We start from the raw sequence: 11510 nt of genomic DNA, 5'->3' as shown, positions 1-11510 counted from the left end.
ATATATAGACAAGAGAAGTAAGCCCTCTGGAGCCAGGGCTGTCTCTTACTTGGTGCATCTCCAGTGCCTAGCACAATTCAGGCACTATTGTAAAACAAATTAAGAAGAAGATTTTCCTAAAACCTGGTTCTGAAGTGACATGGCAAAAAGGCACTGTCGAGCTCCATGCTTATTTCTTACAGCGAATTTCATATCAGTTCTCTCAGATGACATGAGAAAAGATGTTTCTACTAAGTGCCACAAGCTCAGCCTGTTATCTGACAGTTAAGCTGGGATTTTACTGACTTGCATAACGCTGACAATAAATAAAGATTCAGCACCTGGAACTTAGCTGACATGTGTGCTGATGATGCCAGACCCAGAATAGAATTTAAGTAACTCTTCCAAAGCTGCATGGGGGCTAAGGAGTCAAAAATACTAAAGCCTTATTTGTCACTGAAATCAACAGATCCAACTCTGACTACACACAGGGAGCAGGCCTGTGGAGTAAGGCAGTAACATTTTTATGTAGTCACTTATCACAGCAAAATTATGCTTTAATATATTTAATCTAAAAGGAGACTCAGTCTCATCCAGAGACCACTGTAATGAATGCAGTATAAGTTCCTAGAAAAATAAGATAGATACTTGCAGATTTTTTAGACTACTCCTGAAATATACTTCACACCCTACCCCACACTGTGGTGCTATTAAATATATGGTGTCACCATGCAGAAAATTTACCAAACCAATTCTGGCCTGCGTTGTGCAGGAGGTCAGACTAGACGATCATAATGGTCCCCTCTGCCCTTAAAGTCTATCACTCTAGGTTTCTGCTTCTGTCTCCTTCCCTATGACTAAAGAACATTTGTGTGAAAACAGATTATCACATCTGATTCTGAGTTAATCCAACCATTCTTTGTTTTAACTCACTGTCCTGTAATTTCATTATCTCCTCAGCAGCCAGCTGTTATGTCACAGACAGGCATATGATGTTACTTGTGAAATAAACAACAAAACCCAGCTATGCTCTTCTTACCCAGACAAAATGAAGAAAAAGCTCACTCCTTACATCTGTTTGAAACATATGAGTTTGTGCTATTGTTGCCGTTTCCAGTAGATAAAGAAACAGTGAGCAAGGGGGAACACACAGAGAACTTATATTTCCATTAATTTAGGGAACTAGTTAGAAAAACTTCACAAAACCAATACCAGAAGATCAATGACTAATTCTCTTTCACAGAATGCTCTTCACAGTGAAGGTCACACCATGCATTCTGGGCGCTAAAGAACTGCTCAGCTGGTGCTGTAGATGGAACAGACCAAACAATACGGAGATGACAGGACCCGCCCTTTAAAAAAAAATTTTTTTTTTAAAACTTTGGCAATAGTCTTTGCTGGGTTTGTAATTGTGACTGGGTGTGTGTAACCATGGAGAGGAAATTACCCTCTCATTCAAGCTGAGAGAGAGGGTCCGTTCAGGTCAGCTTTGAGACACCCAAAGCTGCAGAAATGAGGGTTGAGGAGGTCAGTATTAAACCAAGACAGAAAGGGAATGAGACAAAGGAATGAGGCGCAGGAAGGGAAAATGGAGGATAGAAACTACAGTGCACAGAAGAGGAAGGTAAAGGAGAAATGATCCTGAAGCATGAGATCAATTGGCCCCTGGAGAAGAGGATTGCACAAATGGGCGCCTAGGGTAGGTTGCAGACTGAAAGGCAGGAAGGATGATGCATAGAGAATTTGGCAGCGAGAGACAGAAGAGGAAAGATTATATGGACATGATCAAAGGGAAATCAATGGAAGGATGCTGAGTTGGCAAAAAAACAAAATCAATAAAAAATTTCAACCAGGCACCACTTCATGTCCCAAAACAATCACAGCTGCAACCCTGTGTGCAATTAATCAAGTTTAATACTCTAATTAATCACAGATAGGGAACCGTTTCCATCAAATTCCAAAAGCATTCAACCTGGTCTAGTCCATTAGTCATCTATCTTTATAAATAACTTACAGGCAAGCAAACAGAATTTGGTAGGTAAGTGCGGAGCAAAGCAAAATACCATTTATGTTCAGAATCCTTCATTCTCTCTGTTGGGTCCATTGTTTCCTCAGGTCAACATAGGAGGAAGGGGGGGGGTAATGCAAGGGATACTAGATGCTTCGTGATCCAGTGTACCTTCAACCCTACCGCAGGTCACTAGAGAGGAGGAAGAGGCATTGCAGGAGGCCTTACACGCCTCAGTGTTTCACTGAACCATTACCAAAGTTTGGATAGTAGTGTTGTTTTCCACCATCAATCAGCAAATAAGGCTTAGTCACCCAGATTTCTACAGGTCAAGGCACATGCTGCCTTGCCTCCAAATTACTAGCAGCTCCAGAAGCATCACGCCAACCCATTTTATCTCCATGGTAGAACTGATATTCCACATATCGAATCCCAGGGATATTTCATGACCCTGATGCCTTCTCTGTGATAATCCACATCCTGCAAAGGAGGCCTGTCTCATAGCTAAAAGGGGCCAGTGCTAAAGAGGCCTTTCCCTACGAGTAGGCTGGAAACAGCTGAAGTGGATAGACAGTGGCAGCACTGGACAGACCTTTGCTTTGCAGTAAAATTGTAGTGGTAAGGAAACGTTGGCCCTGCAATGTGCTGGGAATGGCAGGACTGGAGCTGGTTTGGGAGTTATGCTACAGTGACATGGGGCATATCAAGGGCTGACCTATCCCAACGTGCTAGCTACTCGCTTCTCATTGACAAGATAAATTATGCATTGATTCTAAATCTGGCTGACTCTGCTAATCTAGTTTCCAAGTGAGTTCCCTGGGAAGCAATATGAGCATTTCTGGTCAAATACTGTTCGAGATTCTCACTCCATCTCTCACACACCTGTGTGTTTAGAATTCTTTTGGTATATATCCATATACACACAGGCATCTCACACACAGGTCCTCAGCTGGTGTAAATCAGTGCATGTTTTGCCCATTTATAGTAGCAGAGAATCTGGCCCACTATTTGTATTTTCTAACACAGCTTCGAATGACCAATCAGTACAAGTGGCCACTGAAGAATGCCAGCAGTCATCACACGGTATTATTCATTAACCAAAACCTAAAATAGTGCAATCCTCGGATGTGCTGTTATAGTGTCACTTTGTCTTACATCTCATGCTGCTAGCGTGTATATGACGCCAGAACCACACCTCTCATCATACATAATCCTTATACATGTATGGGTCTGAGGACAACACTCCCAGCTCTTTCTTCTTTCGCTTTTTTCTCAGCAAGTATCGGTATCTCAAACCATGACACAGGAGAGGATGATGAAGCAAGCTCTCCAGAAGTACTGACTAGTATCCAGGCCAAGCAGGGCCTCGAGGTGGTGGAGGTGGTGGATATCCAAAGGGAGAATGTGAAGCTGGGGGATACGGAGGCTGGGATGGAATTGGGAAACTAGGTAGCGGTGGCTGGGTTGGGTATGGACACTGTGGTCTTCCGCCTCCTGGTGGGAAATATGGAGGCTGTGGGTACCCTAGTCCAGATGGAGCTCTGGGCTGGGATTGAGGGTAACCTGAGGCAGGTGGTGGACCTCTGCATGGAGACCAAGGGTACCCTGGGGCCGAAGATGAGCCTCTTGTCTGAGGCTGGGAGTATCCTGGTGTCGAGCCTCCAGGTGGGTATCCAGGAGCTGGTTTATAGGGAAATGTGGGTTGGGTGCTTGGCTGAGAGGAGGTGAGGGGTCCCATTATAACTGGTGCTCCAGAGAAAGGAGCAGGTTGGAGAGCTCCATGGGCTGTAGGGCCTACAGGCATGCATGGGGCTGGACTATAGGGCAAAGGGAAGGATGGTGTTCCTGATAGGAAGGGCTGTGGCTGCTGCTCGTCAGCAGGCCCAGGAGTTATGTGAGGAGCAGGAGGCTGGTGGTTAAAATGAGAGTCACTGGCTGGTTCCTGTGAAGCTTCAGACTTCCTCAGTATCTCTTGGAGCTTTTCCACTCTGACCCGTCGCAGGTGGGACAACTTCCTCATGGAGGAAAACTGCTCAAGAAATATCTCCAGTGGCACTTCGCCCTCCAGGAACTTCTCAGCCATAGTCTGAAACACAAGACACCACTGATACCATTGCTGCCCCCTCCAATGTTCTCTCCCAGCTCCAGCTCAGACCCCATGTTCTCAGACATGGCCTAGATCACATGGAAACAATTAAACCACTCAACCGTAAAGGAGTGATAATCCCAATCTTTAGGACAATGGCTTCAATCTATGGGAGATAATCTCCAATTTAGGGTGCTGGTTAGGGAGGATAATTTCAAGTTTTCAGGGAGATTGCCATTAGTCAATTTTATTTTAATTTGGACTTAAATCTTAGAATCACCTCAGATTCCTCTTCGATCCTCTGGCCCTCCACCTGCAGAAGATTTAACAGGGTTCCAGGCTGCATCGCCGCAGAGAATTTCTCTGGGGAGGAAAAATGCAATGATCAAAACGTGACATACAGAAACTAGGCAAAATTACCATGTCTCCAGCTCTCTCAGAGACAATACTAGGCACCTATCCCAAAGCTCTATGCTCTGACTCATGATCCCAGCAAAAGAAGTAGAAACTACGTCACCTTCCTGCCCCATGCCACCAAGACTCTGTTAAACCCCTCACATTCACAATGGGAACCTTTGCTGCCTTGGGAAGTTTGAATATAGGAAGAAAACCGAAGGAAAAACCAACATTGTGCAGTCTCTTTTGACTAGGGAATCACCTCTATTCTGTCCAGGTCAGTCTGAACAAACACCAGGAGAAGACAGATTCAGAATACAGACCCCCTGTACAGAAAGGGAGCTCCTCAGTCTGCTGAGCAGGAATGGGGGGGGGGGGGGAGAGATAGGGAAGAAGCCCTGGTTACAGACAACCTGACTGCACTGGGGGGGTGAGTGGTTTGAGAGACATGTACCAAGTTTTGCCTTCTGTTCCTGGCACTGTTCTGCCAGCTTCTGCAGCTTCTGGTATCTGTCGGAAAGGTTTGTGCGGCCAGTTTCCAGCGGCGTCTGGAACTCCAGGTTCTGCTCTGCCAGGCTTCGGTTTGTGGCCAAGGCCATCTCCCTTTCCAGCTGTAGTTCCTGGACCTGAGAGGGGAGATCAAAAGCCACAGCCAATGAGGAGCAGCACCTCCTATCTGCATCCACACACTTTCCTCACCCTGCAGCACGCATGTTAATGTTTACCTCTGTTGATTCCAGTGCCAGACGCTCGATCTCCTCAGAATTCTCCTGCAGCTCCTGGAGCTCCTTCACAGATAGGTCCCTTAATGTCTCCATTTTCACTGGGGAATGTGAATTCCTAAGAGATGAGGAGTGTAAATGGACAATTACTAGGTTTCACAAAGCCAGCTGCACATTGACAATATATAGATATTAATCCCACGACAGACTTAACAAGGGGCTTTGATAAATGATGTCAACCAACAGTGGTGGGGGGGGGTTCTGTCATACTACAGACAACGGAGAGTCTGAGGACAGAGAGAAAAAGAAAACACAGCAGATCTAGCCATTTTGATTTTGGCAACTGTCTTTCCATTTTAGGGAGACAAGGTGAGTGAGGTAATATCTTTTTTTGGACCAACGTCTGTTGGCGAGAGAGGTAAGCTCGAAGGCTTGTCACTCTCACCAAGAGAAGTTGGTCCAATAAAAGATATTATCCATCTACCTTGTCTCTCTAATATCCTGGGACAAACACGGCTACAACAACATTGCATTTCCATTTCAGGGACAAAAGAGGGAGGTGATTCCTCCTCTGTGCCAGGACAAAGGCATTTAAGAGTGGAGAAAAACACCTTCTCAGCCATATCAAATAGTGTGGCTATATCAACCCAATTCTTAAATAACTTCACTAGCTGGCCATTTATTTCAGGATTCTGCTCAATATGATCCCCCTTTGTTTTTAAAACCAATCGTCTATCTCTGGACACACTTCCCTGCTCATTTTCATGCTAATCCTCTACACATCACCTGATGTAAATGCTTTCCACTCTGGCACTCCTGCCACCTGGAACAGCCTTCCTGTATCTCCCTACCTTTTCAAATTATGTCTGACAATAAGTTTTTATCTTCTTGCCTATGTCACACTGAATTTCTCTTTCCTTTCTTTTCCCTTTATGAATAAATACTTTCATCTTTTCCATGCAATGGGCTCTCACACCTTTGTAAATCAGGATTAACTCTACTGAGGTCAGTGGAATAAACCCTTTGCAGCACTCTTTTCCATCATTTATATATGCTCTGGCTGTCTTGTGCCATTTAGCTTTGTTATACAGTAAGGTCACACTTTGTCAGAAAAGTGCTATACACAGTAACTGTGAACAAAATAAAAACTAAACAGGAAAAAAAAAGAGAGGTACATTCCTGCAGAGGTGCGAAAAGGGACCAATGAGACAACTAGTGCAGATTTTAACCTAGTACTAGCTGCGGCTGTCTGTTCTACCCCTGGTTCAAGTGAAACATCTCATAGATTCTGCCTCTGGAGATGTTGCATCAGTCTCACAACCAAACCCATCTAATAATCATGTTGTGAAACCAGAAGGCATATGTGCATCAGCAAATTTTGCCATCACGCTGTAGACTCTGAAACAAACTCAGTGCTCTTACCTGTCCCACGAGCCACACTCACAAGATGAATGATACAGGGCAGTGAGAACCAGGGCAGCTGGAAACCCTACCCCCTGCTTCAGTGTATCTATAATCTCCTAGAGAACAAAAGCAATTCTAATGGTATGGCCACACCTATATCAGAATAATTTCAATAGAGGATGTTCACTGGTAGAACTGGCTTCTGCTGAAGAGGCCCTAGAATCAGAAGCCTGGAAAGCACAGTATGAAAGGGATAGGGGGGGGGGCGCTATTTATTAAGCCCTTTGATGAGTAGCAATATTATTTCTCAGCTGATGAGGACCATTCATTAGTAATAGTGAAAGCAAGTGGTTTATGGGGCAGCCCATGGGGTCAGATGCACAGAGCGTGTTGGCATGAGTCACCCACACAGGCCAGGTCTGGGCGGGTTTGTGCAAGTCACATGCATGGGGCCCTGGGTGCAATGGCACATGTCACTCACCCAGCCACAGCAATAGGAGTGTTGGCACTTTAGGCTGGTGTTAGGCACATTGGGTACAGCCCACTCCCAGGTGGGCAGAGCATGGTGTGATCCGTGAACACAGGGTGCAGCTGGGTGTGTTGGCATAATTCACCCACACGGGGACTGCACTGGACACTGATGCAAGTCACCCGCACGAGGACAGGCCAGCGCTGGGCACACCGGGGGCGAGTTACCCACCCTAATGGCACTGCCCCGGGGATGTTGGTGCGAGAGCAGGGTGGGGTGTGGGCAGAGACAGTCAGGGGGCATCGCAGCGTAACAGCCTCTCCCTTCCCCCCACCGCCGGCGAAGGGCACGTGCTGGGCTGGACAGTTGGGGCTGATGCACGTGCCACGCCAGCTGGGGAGGAGGAGAGAGATCGGCGTGCGAGAGGGGAAGGCGGGGCGCATGGAACGTCGGTGCATCGTCGCGCGCACAGTCCATCAAGCCTCCCGCCCCTGTCGCCAGCTGAGGGCAGGGGAGGAAGAAAGCCAATCCCCACTGTTCTCGCGAGACCAAGACCGGGAAGGGGTTAAGCGATAAGGAGCCGATAATCAGTAAGAAATTACTCACCTGTGAGCAGCCGGGGAACCTCCAGTGCCACACACTTCCGGGTTCCGGTCCTCGTCCGGAAGTGAGCCTTACCATTGCTGTGGAGGTGGGGGGGGGAAGAAGATGATCCGCTGGGAGAATGGTACGCTCCGGCAGTTGGCCCGGTATAGAGCGCTTTCAGCCGCGCGCCATCTTTGTTCCACAGTGAGGCTGCGGAAGGGGCGGGGCGGGAGGCATCCGAGCGCTCTCCCACAGCAGGGGGTGGGGCTGGGCCTCAAGCTGCTGTCACTAAGCGCCCCTCCCCCCGACAGCCCGTGCCCTGTGTGGGATGCGGGGCACCCCCAGGATGGGGGGGGAGGGTAAATCCTAGACCTGGCCCAGCTCTGACCTGGGCTAATACCACCCATGTCCACAACAGGCCGAATCCCTCCAGGGCTCGGCTGCCACTGTTGAGTCTGAACTTTTGATGAGCTTAAACTTAACCCAGACTTGATGTCTCTGTCTGAAACTTTTAATCAAAGCTCTGACCTGCGAACTACTCATGACACCCCCCTCCCCTTAAGTAGCCATCTCCCCTTTTGTCTTTTTAAGTTTACATTTTAACCTGTTTTATCCTGTAGAATCTTGATTGATTATGCATGACCATTATGATCTGTTAATCACTTTGTTTACTTCTGTGTATAAATATTGATGCTCACCCCTAATAAACTTGCCACACTTACTCCGAAGCCTTTTAAGCTAAGGATAGTGTGAGTCCGTTGATCAGCGAATTGGTGTCTGGTCTCTGACAGATTGTGAGCCCCATACCAACTCCGCACGAACTCGGGTGCTAGAGAGGTGAGTAAGGACTTGCTTTTTACCTAACACCACCATTAGCCGTGTGGGGGCAGAGCCAGTGCTGGGTTTACAATGGCGCCAGTGTAGGGTGACCAGACAGCAACTGTGAAAAAACGGGACGGGGGTGGGGGGGTAATAGGCACCTATATAAGAAAAAGTCCCAAAAAATGGGACTGTCCCTTTAAAAATAGGACATCTGGTCACCCTATGCCAGTGGCGCCATGGAGCCGGGTCCATGCTCAGAAGGGGCCCCAGCCTGCGCTGCTTGCACTGCGCCCTGAGACCCCACCAGCCCGCTGGCTCTCCCCACCCTGCCCACCGCTAGCTCCTCTCTGGCTCCTCTTCAGGGCCGGTTCCAGGCACCAGCAAAACAAGCAGGTGCTTGGGGCAGCACATTTCTAGGGGCGGCATTCTGGCGCCGGCCATCATAGGTGCCGACTCCAGGGCATGGGGAAAAAGTGCCCCCGCCGCCCCAGCTCGTCTCCGCTCCGCCTCCACCTGCTCCCCTGAGCGCGCCGCCGCTCCGCTTCTCCCCCCTCCCTCCCAGGCTTGCCATGTGCGAAACAGCTGTTTCGCGCAGCAAGGCTGGGAGGGAGGAGAAGCCGAGCGGCGGGCGCTCGGGGGAGGCGGCGATGGTGGAGCAGAAGTGAGCTGGAGCAAGGAGCGGTTCCTCTACCTCCCGTTACTTCCTGCGCCCCCCCACCCTAGCTCACCTCTGCTCTGCCTGCTCCCCTGAATGCGCCGCTGCTCCGCTTCTCCGCTCTCCCTCGCCTGAGAGGGAGGGGGGAGAAGCAGAGTGGCGGCGCACCCGAGGGAGCAGGTGGAGCGGAGGTGAGCTAGGGTGGGAGGTCGCGGGGGGCCCCCAGGAAGCAATGGGGGGGGGAAATGCGGCACGCCCGGGGGAGGAGGCAGGGCTGGGGATTTGGGGAAGGGGTTCAGAAGGGGTGGACTTGGGGCGGGGCCAGAGGGCACGAAAAAAAAGGAGGGGCGGGCAAAAATTTTTATGCTTGGGGTGGCAAAAATCCTAGAGCCGGCCCTGCTCCTCTTCACCCCCTGGTCCCACCCGCCGGCTTCTCTCTGCCTCCTGGCCAGTCCCCAGTGCACCTCAGGCTCCGGGCAGTCTCTGCTTCCCACCACCTTTGGGGCCCCACCTTTCTCCCTGGAGCTGAGGCACTTGGGACTGGTGCAGAAGCCTGGCCAGTCTCAGCCAGTTGGGGGGATGACTGTGGGGGGCTTGGCTGGGCCCCTTCAGGCAATTGGGTCCTGAGGGAGGCTGTCTGGGGCAAGCCCTGGCCTGGCTGATCGCACCTCTCCCGAGGGGCCAGAGCTACTCCCTGCCCCGGGACCTGCACTGGCAACTCAACCCGGCAGATAGTCGCCTCCCAGCAGGGCCAGGAGGCAGGGCGTGGGGGAGGGGGTGTCTGGAGGATATGGGCAGTGGGGGTTGCTGGGCTGTGAGGGAGTGGGGAAGATCTATGTGCTGGGGCACTAGGGAATGGGGGTTCTGTGTGGGGTGCTAGGCAGTTGTGGTGGGGCTGTGGGCAGGGGGTGCTAGGCAGGTGTGGTGTTGTGCAGGGCGCTGTGCATTTGTGGGGGGTGCTGGGCATAGTGGGTCTGGGGGGGCTCTGGCCATAGGGAATCAGAGGGCTGTTCCAGTGTTGGGGGGGGGGGGCTCTGTGGTGTGGCATGGGCCCACCCCCATGGGTAAGGGGCATGCTGGCAGCACAGGGCTGGGTGGGCCACTGTGCATCTGGCAACTGCCGGTTTGTAAATAGTGCCCTTGCACTGGGCTTGGCGGAGCAGGGCCGCCCAGGCTAGGCACCAGGTCGGCCCGTCGCTCCGTGGACTGACCCCTCCCGTGCCACGCTCCATTGCCCCCATGGGGGCCCACAAATATGTTTGGTGCCAGGCCCACAAAAGGTTAATCCGGCCCTGGCGCAGAGCACCGGAGTTCTGGAGCTGAGGGGCCAAGCATGTTTGGTGGGGAGACGCCTCCATTCCCTTCCCCCAAGCACTAGGCCCTGCCCATGGTTCCTGCATATGCCACAACCCTCCCAGGCCCCAGCTGACTCCCTGCTTCGTTAACTCCTGGGCACGGCGTAGCCTTGGCACAGGAAGACTTAATTCGATTCCAGACAGTCCCTGCCTGGTGTGGGCAGGCGTGAACCCGGAGACAACCGTGGCACCTAGAGCAAGCACCATCATGCTGAGATAACCACAGCACACGCAACACCGAGCTGCCGCCAGGACCCCCGCTCGACGGTATTGCTGCCGAGTCATTTTCCGCACATGGATTAGCCCGGCAGGGGTTTTTTGGGAAACTCTTAGTACCAGATGTGATCGCGCAGCAGCAGTGCTAACAGGCTTCGGGCCCCTGGGCCCAGACCTTTTCTGTTTACTCCGCAGAAACAAAGGGAGCTGGGAACAATACCTCTGCCTCCATCCCCACCTCCTCATGTAGATTTTGGGAGATGTGGTTAGAAACTATCAAGGGAAACAGGGACCCTGGGATTCAGATCTCATTTAATGTTTATCTAGGATTTTTTGTTTGTTTTTTGGGGGGAGGGGAGAGTTGATGGATTTAGCCTTCATGGAATCCAGATTCTTCCCAACCTTCCCCTTTGCTCCCAATCATGAAGGTGTTGCTGATGAGACCCCTGTTGGCCCTCACTACCTCTTCTTCCAGGCATCACCATGCCAGTGCTATCTTCTCCCTGTCTCCTGCTGGGCTGGAGGAACCGGGCACCCAACCAACACCAGAGTCGTAGTCATGTCTTTACAACTTTACTTGACTATTGACATCACTCCTTCCCTGATCGTCTAGACCTGGTTGTATCAGCTCCCGACTAGCTGGCTGTTGTCCTCATTCCCTTGACTGCCCTCTGCATAATTGATTTGGTGTACAACTGACTCTTTCATTAATGGACTCCCGGCATAATTGTTTCATTATTGATTCCTTGTGTTATTGCTGCAGATCATAATTGATTCACTATATAATTGCTTCCCCAGTTAACTGACTCACTG

The 11510-nt window shown here is 50.6% G+C and overlaps 1 protein-coding gene across 1 annotated transcript; it reads right to left on the bottom strand.

Annotated features, from left to right (window-relative positions):
* Positions 1–1888: 1888 nt before the first annotated feature.
* VPS37C (VPS37C subunit of ESCRT-I) lies at positions 1889–7711 on the bottom strand. Its single transcript, XM_065403759.1, has 5 exons — positions 7671–7711; positions 5195–5309; positions 4924–5095; positions 4354–4436; positions 1889–4073 (listed from the first exon to the last, which is right to left on the bottom strand). Exons 2-5 carry the CDS (start codon positions 5285–5287, stop codon positions 3330–3332), a joined length of 1092 nt encoding a protein of 363 aa, XP_065259831.1. The 5' UTR covers positions 5288–5309; positions 7671–7711; the 3' UTR covers positions 1889–3329.
* Between the last annotated feature and the right edge of the window lie 3799 nt (positions 7712–11510).

This window comes from Emys orbicularis, chromosome 4, assembly GCF_028017835.1.
Source record: "Emys orbicularis isolate rEmyOrb1 chromosome 4, rEmyOrb1.hap1, whole genome shotgun sequence".
NCBI classification, from domain to species: domain Eukaryota; kingdom Metazoa; phylum Chordata; order Testudines; family Emydidae; genus Emys; species Emys orbicularis.
Note: the sequence above shows the minus strand (reverse complement) of the source record. Positions and strands in the feature narration are given on the sequence as shown.